The sequence below is a fragment of the Saccopteryx bilineata genome, chromosome 6 (genome assembly GCF_036850765.1).
Source record: "Saccopteryx bilineata isolate mSacBil1 chromosome 6, mSacBil1_pri_phased_curated, whole genome shotgun sequence".
NCBI classification, from domain to species: domain Eukaryota; kingdom Metazoa; phylum Chordata; class Mammalia; order Chiroptera; family Emballonuridae; genus Saccopteryx; species Saccopteryx bilineata.
This window is the reverse complement of record NC_089495.1, coordinates 164,891,678-164,905,224: the sequence shown is the minus strand read 5'-3', so window position 1 is coordinate 164,905,224 and position 13,547 is coordinate 164,891,678. Positions and strand designations below refer to the sequence as shown.

Below are 13,547 nucleotides of genomic sequence, written 5' to 3'. Positions count from 1 at the left end.
GCTGTTTTAGATATTATAAATTGTAATTAAAATGATTTGTGCAAAGGTGTCTGCTAATTCAAATTGAATTACCCAGGGCAGGCAGTGAGGACGCCCCTTTGCTTACTGCCCCACAGGGTTTCCCCCTTCTACTTGCTTAATTGCTTAAAGTAGAGTGTAATGAAGGAAACCACTGGCGGTACATTTCCTAAGAGCCACCGCTAGCTCAATAAATAAAGGTGATTTAAATAATAAAATGTTAATCCACATGTCAAAGATCTCTTTGTACACAACATTTCTTGTGTAGATCTTTCCATCATTTTTAAGCTCACCTTGCAGAGGACCATCAATTATTTTTAATTTTATGTCCGTTCTTTCATGAACTCTTGAACAGGCAACATAAAGTTGATCGTGTCCAAATGCAGGCTCAGGTAAAAAAAAGGCCAACATGCTTAAGCGTTTGGCCGAGACTTATTGATGGTCATAGCAAAGGCAAGTTTTACAGGAAATTGTCTACGTCTCAATTGAAACGGCAACCCTGTTTGACATGGAGCCAAATCGATTCTTGGAATGACATGTATTTCACCTTTAGAGGAGCCAGTCAAAGACTTAGCTATTATGACATTATTTTTCAATTGGAGAACCTCTAGTCTTGTACCATTGCAAAGACCCCTTCTGGTGTTAAGATTTCTTAACAGCATAATAATTGCTCCAATCTTTAACCTCAATTTGTGAGGTGGCATGCCAGAAGGCAGGACTATTTGAATACCGTGGCAACTTCACCCCATTGGCTAGTACAGTTACACAAGCAACCAGTAAGCTATCGGTGACAAACAGACACTTAAGCCGCATATAATAAAGATACATATACACATGAGCAAAAGTAAAGCAGTAGACATCCAACCTAGTGGGCATGTAGTAAGTCAACTCTTATTTATTCCATTGATGCTGTCCATTGATTCAATTGATTTGAATTTTTGTACACTACATCTTAATTTTATTGTCTCAGGCTTTTCTTTCTTTCTTTCTCCTTCTTCTTCTTCTTCTTCTTCTTCTTCTTCTTCTTCTTCTTCTTCTTCTTCTTTTTTTGACAGAAACAGAGAGAGAGAGACAGATAGGAACAGACAGACAGGAAGGGAGAGAATGAGAAGCATCAGTTCTTCGTTGCAGCACCTTACTTATTCATTGATTGCTTTTTCATATGTGCCTTGACTGGGGGGCTACAGCAGACAGAGTGACTCCTTGCTCAAGCCAGAAACCCTGAGCTCAAACTGGTGAGCCTTGCTCAAACCAGATAAGCCTGCGCTCAAGCTGGCGACCTTGGGATTTCAAACCTGGGGCCTCCATGATGCTCTATCCATTGCGCCACCACCTGGTCAGGCTGTCTGAGGCTTTATAAAGACATTTTGGTGTGAATACTGCTCTATAGATGCTAGTTTACACTCTCAGCCTACAACTTAATTTTTCATTATCCAAATTTTTCTGCCTGTGTGATTTAAGTGGGGGGGGGGCCTATATTAGAAAGCCAATCTAGTTTCTAAATTTATCCTGAAATCTAAGAGCAAGGATTCTTTAGGAATGCAAGCAAAGGTACACCATAAGGTAGCTAACAAGGTATGAGTGGAATGCATGCACACTCTAAAGATAAGCAACAGCAGAAAACCTCACATGTCCAGAGATCTGCCACAGATTTGCAAGGAATTATTCAGTCTCTCAGACCAATGGATGGACCTGAGAATCTTGTGTATGAAGAAACCAAACGTTTAATGGTGTAAACTATATTTCCCAAGTTCCACACTGATTAGTTCCCTTCTATTGAGTCTGTTGTCTTCAACAAAAATTCAGTGAAAACAAAAAAATCACAGATTAGCTGAAATACAGCTAGTTTCAATGCTGGAGAACAGAAAGAAGTTAGTTTCCAGCCAGAGTTGAAGGGAGGCGGTCTTTCTAGTCTCTCAATCTACAGGACACAGGAAGGTAAGTTTCTCTATTTGGCATACTTCTGTCAATTTCAAGCCTTAACTGTTAGATTCAAGGAGTACTGATATACTGGGGCTGCCAAAGAGTGTAACTATTAAACTATTAAAGGAACAGGGAGTACTGATATGGCCCCTGTGAGGCTGAGAACAAAGAAGGTCAGAGACCCTTATCAGAAGTTTACGTTTGAAATTCGCCACTAAGCTAAAATCAGCCCCTGTTGCTATGCTGTGTGCGACCTCCCTAGCCAATAGCTAACTGCCACATTTGCTTCTGTATTATGCTTGCTCACTTAGGATATATAAGGACCTAGCTGTAAGCGCCAGGCGCGGCTTCCGTTTACAACTCCTTGTGAGCACGGTGTCTCTGCACATCTTGGGAGTTCGCCCATCTAGGGAGTTGGCCCCTGCGCAGGTTAAACTGGCCAATAAAGTAGCATCTTGACTCCTGAAAGTCTCTGACCTTTGTTCTCCTACCTGGTGGATGCTACATTAACCACACCCTAAACTTTTCTCTCACTTTTGGCTTAAATTCCCACTTAACATAAATTGGTTTTTCTCTATATATCCTTTAGGATCAGCGCAGGTATTTGATGAGGTAGAGTTCAATAGAGGCTCTGCCGCTTCACTCACTGTCCCGGTGGTGCGAAGCCCTCGCGGGACACCCTGGCTCCCCATATGCTATCTCCAATTCAAAGCTTTAAGCTAGGTCGCTGTCCCGGCTGGATTCCCGTGATTGCATCAAATGAAGCTGCACTAGTCTTAAACTAGAATCACCCCAACAGCTGGTGAATAAAGAGTCCTGGAGCGGGAACAGCGGTGTGCCCGCACACTGCCCACACTCATTTTTACTAAATGAACTCCTCCGACTGGGGAGCTGACCCGCCAAGGAGCTCCAGGGTCGAAACTTGGAGATTTCACCCAATCAAAGATCCCACCTAACCAGTTGGGGACGCTGACCCGCCCCCGAGCTCCAGTTAGACCAATTAAAACTTGAGAACGGGTTTGCAGTGTCTTCTGGGAAAACGCCTCTCCCAGAAGTCGCCAGCGCCTATAAGCCAGACATAGGCGGAGCCAGACTCTGAACCACGGTCTCACTGGCTGGCACAGCTGTTTTTCACCTGGTGTGAGAGTGGGCGGTGTCGGGGACGCTAGCGTTTGCGCGGAGCCCGGCGGGCCTTACGGGGGAACCCGCGCAAGGCAGTATCAAGTCTTTGGCTCGGAGGTCCAGCGGCCTAAGCGAGGAGTCCCGGGAAGAAGAGGGGTGAAGGCGGGGGCGCGGGGCCTCGGCACCCCGCGACCCACAGGGCCGGCTCGCTGTGGAGCCGTGGTACGCGCGAGGCGCCGGACGGGAGACGCCGGACAAGGACGCCCCGACCCACGCTGACCGGGGCTGGCCGAGGTTGCCGCCCACGCTGAGCCCGGCCTGCGCGGGCGCAGGTAGGTAGTCCCCGCGGGACGGTCCGATGGCCTCACGACACAGCTTCCCGTGTGTCCCCGCGCCCTCCCTCTATTGTCAGGATCGAGCCAGGTTTTGTGCTTGTCCGGGTGGCAGCGCTGCAGCCGTGTCAGGCCTCGGCCTGTGCGAAGAGCTGGGCAGTAAATTCGCCGGACGGTGCAGTGTCCGTGCGCCGATCAGGCTGCGGGTCTGAAGATGGCCGGGGAGCGCGGGCCTTACGTGCTTCTTGCTTCCTGCCGAGTCCGGCTCCCTGGGCGGGAGGCAGGAGCTCCGTGGCCTCTTCCTACGCTTCTTTCAACCCTCATTCCTGACCCGGTGGAGGCGGGCCGGCCGCGAGCTCCGTGGGCGGCTGGCCGCGCGGGTGGAGGCGGGCGTTGGTTAAGCGTCGGGGCGGGGTCGGTGGTAAACTGCTTGGAACGGGAGCGGGGAGAGGGCGTGTCTGGGTTGGCCCGAGCGGGGGGAGGAATACCTTGGTGATGAGCAGGTGGGCCTCTGGAAGGAAATGTTCACACGCGCGGTCGGGGAATTGTGCGCTTCCAGACGGTTTCAGAAGTGCGGGGGCTTAGAAAGTAAGCAAGTAAAAGGACAGCGTAATCTTGTCAACATTTACAAGGGCCACGCACGTTCTTACAGGTAATAAATTAGGAATGTGCCTACTGTTAAGACCCTGATCCAAATCTAAGTTTTAGTATTCTCATTAATAAAATTATTATATAGGATGTGGCAAAAGTGGGTTTATAATCGTGAATACAGAAACAGTTTATTCTTGCATTATTTATTAATTTCCCATACGAACGACTGGAAGCCTGCTTTGCCCACCCTGTGCTAATTAATGCCTCTCGCCCATTTGTGGTGACCGTTAAGTGAGGTAATGCGTGGACGCTCTTAGACACCAGCTCAGCACTTGGCTGCAGCAACGGCAGGTCTGCGGGGAGTGGGAGCGCCAGGGTCCGCACCTGGCCCTGCTCGAGCTCCTCAGGCCTTTACTGGAGACGGAGCCGCCTTGCTCCTTCCCAATCCTGGGGAATCGTTAGTGCATTTCATTTAAAAAGTTACAGTCTGCAAAATGAAAAATTGTTCACTATCACATTTGAAGTCTAAACATGTCCGCTATTTTAGTAATGGCTTCTGTTGGGTTCTATTTTAATCATGCAAAAAAGAACAGAGAACAGTTGTACCATACCCTGAAAAGAAACAACTATTTCTTTATACTTTTGGACTTTTATTTGAAAGAAATGTGGCATCTCAGGTACAATTGAAATTCTTTTTTGCTGCCCCCTCCCCACACCCCTCCATAGAATTTCTTCCATTCTAACTTACTTCCGGTTGCGGCTCACAGGACTTACCTGGTCAGTGTTTGGGCTGCAGGTGCCACCTGTTCTGCATTCTCATTCCCAGTCAGCCACCAAGTTTGCTTCTTAGAGCTCATCCTGAGGCTTATGGCCGTCATTTGGTTCTGTCCTGTGGCATTTGTTTTCTTGCTCTCTTAAGAAACCTCCTTTTTTTTTTTTTTTTTTTTTTTTTTTTTAATTTTCTAGTCTCTTTGAAGTGAACTAAGGACAGACTGTCACCCGCTGGTGAGGTATATGCCATCTGATTGGCCTTTTTGGGGCCAATGTTCCCTTCAGCACGGCCCACTGTTGTGAGGATAAACTTTCTTCTCTTCTCTAGGGACAGTCACACCTGTTCCACACTTTCAGGGTACGGTGGCTTCTGTCAAGTGTACTGTTTTATAAAATGAGATTTTTAAAATTTGGGGTAATATGTAGCTATGTAGGTTATCAGGGTTTTCTGACTAAGCACTTAGTATACACTGTCTTATTTAATTAATATTACAACTATGCCACAAGTGGTAATATTCCCACTTTAAAATGATCAAAATGAGGTTTAGTAAGATTAGGTGTAAGCAGCAAGTTGAGCCTAGAGACATCTCTCTAAAGCAGGGGTCTCAAACTCAACTCAGCATGTGGGCCGCAGAGCAAGATCACAGCCGTTTGGCGGGCCGCACTAGGTCTACAAAAGGCAACTGTTACGCAACACTTTTCTCACTGCAGTTGAAAACAAAAAAAAATCAGTACAACAAGCACAATTGTACATGCAGTTTACTCAGTGTCACAAAACGACCAGAAACTGTAGTTCGCATCACAACTGCTGTTAACTAAGCTAATATCTAGCTAGGATGCTAGAGAAATGAAAAATACAAGTAGGCCCCTAGGCTTACTTAATTTTATCCAAAATATTTTGAACTTCGTGGATTAGTCTGTGGGCCGCACAAAATTGTTCGGCGGGTCACATGCGGCCCGGAGTTTGAGACCCCTGCTCTAAAGTATGTAATTGTTTTGCCACCAATAGGAAAGGATGACTGTTCAGTGGTCAGGAGAGAATGCAGCTTGGCATTGATGTGGGTTCTCTTCGTCCTTTCTGCCCCACAGCGCCAGCTCCCTCAGGTGCAGGAAGCACCTGGGCGGAGGAGCCCTTCCCCAGAGCCAGAGATGGCAACAGTGGACTTCAAGACCTACGTGGATCAGGCGTGCAGGGCTGCTGAGGAGTTTGTCAATGTCTACTACACCACCATGGATAAGCGGAGGCGCCTGCTGTCTCGCCTCTACATGGGCACAGCCACCCTGGTGTGGAACGGAAACGCGGTTTCAGGACAAGAGTCCTTGAGTGAGTTTTTTGAAATGTTGCCTTCCAGTGAGTTCCAGATCAATGTGGTTGACTGCCAGCCTGTCCTTGATGAAGCTACCCCAAGCCAGACCACAGTCCTTGTTGTGATCGGTGGAACAGTGAAGTTTGAAGGCAACAAACAGCGGGACTTCAACCAGAACTTCCTCCTGACTGCCCAGGCCTCACCCAGCAACACGGTGTGGAAGATAGCAAGTGACTGCTTCCGGTTCCAGGACTGGGCCAGCTAGTAGAGCAGGAGAGCCTCTGCTTCAGCCCAGCTCTGGAGGGAGGCGCAGAGCTCAGAAGGTGGGGACAGGAGTTCCTTTCTGTTGCTGTCGGCTACAGTCTCCAGGATGGACTCTGCATTTGCTCGAGGTCAAGGAGCCCCTTTCTGAGTATACTTATTTGTCATAGTTGCCTTTTCATAGTAGTAAAATTTTCTATTTTTCTATTCTTGTCTAGTAGAGACCCTGGTTCTGGAAATATTGGAAAATAAAACAATAATACAAGATGTTTTGTCCTTTTCTCTTGCCTGATATGTCTGGGTTTTAAGAAGATGGTTAAAGACAGTAGGCTTAGTAGAAGGCACCTCCAGAGTGTGAGGGCCAGGGCCAAGCACCTGCCCATGGATAGGTGTGCACACAGGTGTACAGGTACAGGGCTGGGCTTCACAGCCACCTCCCACTAATTCCTTGGGACGCTTTGAAATTACCTGTGCTCAGGTCACACATTCCAAACCAACTATGTAGGAATGTCTGAGGGTAGATCTGGGTACTGGAAGTTTTCAAAAGTACCCTAGGTGTCTTAATGTGTAGTTCATCTTAGAGTATGTGTGAATTACCTAATGGAGGTAGCTGGGGCCCTACCTTAGAAGCTTAGCCGATAGTTGGATGAATAAGAACAGGTGACACTAAAGAGCTGATAACTGCTTGTAAATGAAGCTATATTACCCGCTTATAAAGGGAACATGAACTACTTTTATGAAAAAGTACTGAGATTGGGGTGGGGGAGGCATCAGAATTAGATAGTTTTATTGATGTGAAGACCAACTCTGAATTACATTTCTCCAGTGTAAAAAAGTAGAAAACTAGAAAGTGCCATCATCCTTTGGCCAATAGATGAGGTCCCGTGGCCTGGAGGCTTCCCCACTTAAATTTTCTTTGGTAAATGTGCTAGGTTTGGGTAGGGTTGTGGGTTAGGGTTTGGAAGGGAGAACTGGAAAAGGAAAGTGATACTGATATGTGCGGTGACCCTGATGACAGCCTCCTCGTCATATTGTCCCCTGCTCCAATTAATCTCCAGGTTTAGTGAGACAGCACCCACCCACCTCGCTTTATAGCTAGGTTTGACATGACCAAGTCACAGTAACGTAGAAGGGCTGGGCTTGCGGGGGACTCTTGCTTCCAAAGACCCTCTTCCTGTCCTGCTACCTGGAAGGCAGCTGGGATGGCTGGGCCACCGGCTCTGGCTCGGTCCTTGGCCACGAGGACAGCTTGGTTATACTCTGGAGGTAGGTTTGTGTTCAGTTGAAAGGAGCCTGGGTTCCTGGTGACCATGTGAAATCACCAAAATGGCCCCAGTTTTCCTACCCCTAGACTTAAATGATAGAAGAGAATCCTATCTTTAAGCCTTCATAGGTTCAGGGCCTGTGCCACACTCTGGTGAGAAGAAAGGTTTGCGACAGGTACATGGTGTTTTGTAAGGGAATGGCTCTGCCCTGGCACCGAGGAAGCAGAGTAGGCACAGGTGGGTTCCTTGCCCTCAGGGGTTCATACTTGAATCAGAGGCAAGGAATGAAGTGATGAATACATTGTTTCAAAGCCACATAAAGAGTGGTTCAACCAGTCACAGATATGTGCATAATAAAACTAGACAGTTCAGTGGAGATTCTGGTAAAACAAGGCGTAAGAGGGAGGTTCCAAGCCAAGATGTAGAATTGTCAGAGACGCTGGAGCACTATCCCTCGGGAAGGAGTAGGGTGGGCGCGGGGATTAGCCGAGAGATGGATTGGGAAGGAGATGCTGCTGGTCTTCAGATCTCAAAAGGTCCCTCGGTAAGGGACTGGGTGCAATGCCGCCTTCATTACCTCAGGTCTGAATAGAGGGCATAAGTCACATCAGGCCCTCACCTTGACATGAACTCCCTGGAGTCTGAACCATACTGGCCTGAGAAGCTTCAAGACAATAACAGTTGTCCCCATGGAGCAATAAATTTAGGAACTAAGAGGTGGCACAGTCTGAAGGGCACTAAAGTCGGCCTCCACTGGCCACCCAGTATCCATCCATTCTCCCCTCCTTCAGAACAAGGGTTTGGGGTCAGAAAGCATTCAGATGAAAGGTCAGCCTTCCTTAGACCACCTAGGCAGGTGGCCCCATGACTCCACGAGCCAAGTGAGTTGTGAGACACTTCACGGAACACTCCCTGAAAGACTGGGGCAGCCAGCCATTTTTCCTCCTCCCGTCTTTTTTCCCTCCCAAATTTCATCCAGTTCTTTAGAAAGTGTGAGAGTTGATGTTCTAGCAACTCTAGGTGGCCATGAGGCGTAATTCAGCCACGGGAACGGGATGCAGGAAGGGAAAGCAGGCCCCGGAGTCCTGCCAACCTCCTGGAACCTCTCACCAGCCTTGGGTGACCCCCTCTGGCTTCTCTCGGGACCAAGCAGTACACTTCCATATCATTGAAGCCACTGTGGTTCAGGGGTCGTTTTACTGCAGCAAAACACAATCACCAGTGACAAACTGGAGAAGGGTATGTGCCGCAAAGGACAGGCCTTACTGCCTGCTACATAAAGAACACAGTAAGGAAAATCAGTAAGAGGGAAAAAGAGGAGTGCAAAGAAAGAAACAGGCAAATCACAAAAATGTATATGAAAGGAAGGAAGGAAAGAAATGATGCATAAACTCACAAGTTACTGTAATGGAATTAACCAAGGGCAAAGGGCACTAGTGCCTCCCCACACCCAGCCGCCTCAGCATGCATAGCAGCCACATAAGTGATGGCAGGGGGTACCACACCTCATACTGACAATTGCAAAGAACCCCCAAACTCCCCAGTGCTTGCCAGGGTGGGGACTTGGGGAGCAAGTGTCCACTGCCTTATGAGATGAGGTTGGGGCATTTTGGGCAGAGATTTCCTGGGAGAAAGGATTTCCCCTGCTTCAAGGCCCCTGTTCTGTCCCCAACAAGGAAGAGGGGTGAGGTGCCATCTCCCTTACTTCTAGCACAGAAAGATGGGGCTTCAACAGGGTCTGTTGAGCTGAGCAGATGGCCTGGAGTCTACGAAAAACCTCTGAACACAGGACATGAAATGCATGCACCCCGCTCCCATGTCCTAAGGGGAGAATTTCTCTGACGGCAGGGATCCTCTGAGGCAAGGCTGGAAAGACCTGTTCCTTGCCTCCCGATGTCCATCAGGAGCCTTACCTGCTTCCTCTTTGAAATGAGGCTTGACAGTACTCTGGAAAAAGCTGCCTACCCTAAATGTAGATGAGTTTAGATCTAGGTACGAAGACATCTGGTCCGGTCACCTAGATGTTTTGCTGCTCTGCTCTGCCACCATCCTCGGGGGTTTACAACTGCTATGTAGTTGTCATCTCCCAGCTCCAAGTAAGGTGAACCAGACGGCCACTGACTAGCATGAAGTGTGAAAGGTGACCCTGTTCCCCAAACATTTTGCCTTCTAACAGGACAACTAGGAGTAGACTCTCTGAGGATGGTTTGCAGTGTACAAGTGTGTGTACATGTTTGTGTGTGAGTTTCTGTGCATATGGGCTCAGCCAGGCAACGCGGTCTCTCCCATCCCACCACAGGAGCCCCTCCCCCAAACACCCGTCCAATCACACCCAGTCCCAACACACAGGGCCAGTAACATTTCTATTGTTTTTATTTTTCAGAATTTCCGAACTTGGGTCTATTGTAGGTTAGTAAAGGGAACTAAACATCAGCAGACAGGCTAGTGGCACAGTGTGGACTTCAGTACAGCACAGGGCTGCAGCAGCCCCACCCTCTACATTAGAGCCCACAGGAAGGGCGTCTGCTGCCCATCACCCCCTCAACTGGGAGCAACCCTGCCCAACCTCCTATCCTTGTGTGGTCGGACCAGGTAGCGGTTTTTCTTTTTTTAAGTGGGAGGAAGGGAGATACACAGACTCCTGCATGCACCCCCACTGGGATCCACCTGGCAATCCCCTTCTGGGACCAATGCTCAATTCAAGTGAGCTATTCTCAATGCCTGGGGCCAACACAAACCAGCCAAACCACTGGCTGCAAGAGGGGAAGAGAGAGAGGAGGGGGAGAGGGAGGGGAAGAGAAGCAGATGGTTGCTTCTCATGTGTGCCCTGACCGGAATAGAACCTGGATGTCCCTATGCTGGACTGATGCTCTGTCCACTGAACCAACCAGCCAGGGCCCAGGTAGTAGTTTCGATGTCGGGAGCCAATCAACGACTGCTGGCTGACAAGGTCACAGCAGCAGAAGACCCACAACTGCTGGCTGACAAGGTCACAGCAGAAGAAGACCAAAAATTGCTGATTGACAAAGTCACAGCAGAGAAGACCAATGGCTGCGGGGTGACAAAGTCACTGCAGTGAAGACCAATGGCTGCGGGGTGACAAAGTCACCGCAAAAAGAATAGGCACAACGATACTTCCCCCTTTGACTTTTTGAATTAATCTGGCCTTATATCCCCCCTTTTCTGGGTGTGTGCTATTATTTGTGGCACAGGGATAATAGTACCGTGCTTTCCCTGTAGATTTGTAGTAATTTCTTTGGAAATGAGACAGAAGGTGTAAGTGCCACAGAAAAGCCTGTAAGCCCCTTGAACTGGGCTCATAAACATAAGAGGCTGGCCATGATATCCCTCATAAAGGGTTAAGTTTGTAGGAGAATTTCTTCTTATTAATCATGTTAGAAAGAATATAGTTAGAACTTAGTTAGTATATGAATATAGTAAATAAATAAAGTTTAACTAGACATTAGAATCTTAGGTAAAGTGTAGTGGAGTGGCCTGTTGCGTGGCCTTGGATAGGAGTGCAGCTGGCTAGTAAGAATGTTTTGTTAAGAGACTTGTTTTATGACTAAAGGCAGTTACTAGGCTTTCTCAGTGAGACATTCTCATGAAATATATATACTTTCCCAAGGTTTTTCATTCAGATAATAAAGAGGAATATGGAAGAATCCATAGAAGCAATAGCAATTAATGCCTTCTAATATTATGTTGCTACTAAGCTATCTTGCAGGTGCACTCTATATATCTTTAAGCAAAAGTTACTCTTGATGTTATGACAATTTCTTAATAAGCAAGCCTTTTGAAGTCTTGTGAGAAAAATTAGGACACTGCATGAACTCAAGGCCATTTGCCTAAGCAAGCGGTGGTCCTTTGCTAGTCCTTAATGATTTTGTCTGTTAATCTCTCTCTGCCCCTTGACTCACAACAACAGTAAAGTTGAGTTATTAGTTAGTACTAATCCTTTAAAAGCTTTCACCGATGTTATCGCTATTCAAGTTATTTTTTAATTGTACTTTGAATGATTTGCCACCTGATTTGTAGTTTATAGATATAAATTAACTGTTATCTGGAAACATGTAAACATAGTGAAACAGAAGCAATGATTAATACCATGTAATTGTAACTTGGTGTGTGTGTATAAAAAAGGAGCTGTACTAGCATTTGGTAGAGATGCCTGGCAGTAAATGCTAACTAGAGAATAAAGAGAAAGAAAAGAATTCGGCTCTCTCACTCGATTTTCGCCGACGCCGTCTCCTCCTGTGGGACCCCTGGATCACCGCCGGGGCTGGACCCCGGCATTTCAAAATGAAGGCCTGAGTGGGAGTGGCATTGTAGATGGCCCTCGAACTTCACTGTCCCACAGAGCAGAATGAGGATCCTCATCTGGTCATCCATTTCTGGGTGCTGTGTAGGGTGGCGGTAGACAGTGCTCACGTGGAATGAGTGGTAAAGCAGCTGAAAAACTCACCCAGGGCCTTCTGCCTGGAGATGGTACTCCTGTCCCACGTCAGAGCGGCCTCCTCCACCTCCAGCAGGGAGAGCTGGGCCCCGTCTCACCCATGCTGGTGCAGTAAACACTGGCAAGCTCTGTGGGGGCCTTGCACACTGGCTTGTGGCATTTCTTGAAATACAATGAAGATCACAACCTTGGGCGCTGGACAAGGTAGCCTAGGAAAAGCTTGTCTCTCAAGATGTCAGAAGCTGCCAGCCAGGAAAGAGCACCAGACGGTGATTCTCAAAGCCTGGTCCCTGTCCCCAGGGCCACTGGGGACCATCATCTGGGTGTTTGCAAAGGGTTCGGGTTCAGTAAGGCTGGAGGACTACTGATATATTGGAATATCCATTCTCTCACTGGGAGACATGATCTGTCAGAGAGTGTGAAGGTTAAAAAATGGGCATTGCAAAGGCACCGACAGGGCTCAAGTTCCAGCTGCTGCTCAGCATCTGCAAGCTTTAGTTTCCTCATCTGCACGGGGCGAGGGGTAGTATTACACCCGGCAGATGTGTGTGCTGTATTTCGGACGGAGTCTACTACATGGACCATGGTTAACAGGTGAGCAGGGTGGGTGTGCACCTGCTGTTCTTGGAACTGACCAAGTTCAGAAGCTTCTTGATTTCTGGCATTTCCTTAATATCCAATCTGGGTTAAAATGGTCCACCAGCACCGCCCTCAGCTTTGCTCACTGTCCCCCATTTCACTTCCACCAGAATCTTCGAAGTCATTCTGCCCTTACCTCCTCATCTGCCCAGGCCCAGCTCCTGTGCCTCCCACCTCTACCCAGTCAGGGCCTCATCACTTCTCCCTCAGACCACCCAAGACTTCCTTCTGCTTCCTGCCCACCCTTTTGTTCTGCGGCTGTGGCCTTCATCAAACCAAAACCAAAGCCACAGAAAGAAACCAACAGCCCTTGCTCTGTCCCAGCCTCCCGGCTGCAGTGTCAGCGCAGAGCTGACCTGCCTCAGGGGCCGGGAAGTAACCCTGGTCAGGAGACAGTGAGACTCTTCCCCTCTCCCTCTCTGCCCCATAAGGTTTGTGGATTTGGGCCAGAATAAAAACCCACGTGGGGACTAACATCACTCCGCAGCACAATTAATTTTTAATAAACCTTAGTGTTAGAATAATTAAAAGTTTATAAAAAGTTGCAAAAAGAAAAACAGTAACTACTTCATCTACATTTGCTTTATAATTAGTTTCCTAAACCAGATTTATAAATCTGTGTTCGCTTTCATTGTTTCACAGGCTGCAAAAAATATAAGCATATCCACAGCATCTGTTTGACAGTTTCATTGCTGGGGAGGATGAGAAAACTTAAAATTCAGGTGTTTGCTCCCACCTTTTTAAAAACCTTTGCCTGAATGTTCTGTAATCTCAAGGATGATGAGAGGTGAGAGCAGAGCTGGGCCCCGGGCTCTGAGGCTGCCCGGTGCTCTGTCTGGATGTGTCCAGGAGGAGAGGGCTG

At 47.8% G+C, this 13,547-nt stretch overlaps 1 protein-coding gene across 1 annotated transcript; it reads left to right on the top strand.

Moving 5' to 3' along the window:
- Positions 1-3,099: 3,099 nt before the first annotated feature.
- Positions 3,100-6,592, top strand: NXT1 (nuclear transport factor 2 like export factor 1). Its single transcript, XM_066236858.1, has 2 exons — positions 3,100-3,395; positions 5,847-6,592. The coding sequence occupies exon 2, from the start codon at positions 5,907-5,909 to the stop codon at positions 6,327-6,329; it is 423 nt and encodes a 140-aa protein (XP_066092955.1). The 5' UTR covers positions 3,100-3,395; positions 5,847-5,906; the 3' UTR covers positions 6,330-6,592.
- The last annotated feature ends 6,955 nt before the right edge of the window (positions 6,593-13,547 follow it).

What these genes read in the sequence shown, in the direction of transcription:
- NXT1 (XM_066236858.1), top strand. Translation starts at nt 5,907, where the DNA reads ATGGCAACAGTGGACTTCAAGACCTACGTGGATCAGGCGTGCAGGGCT.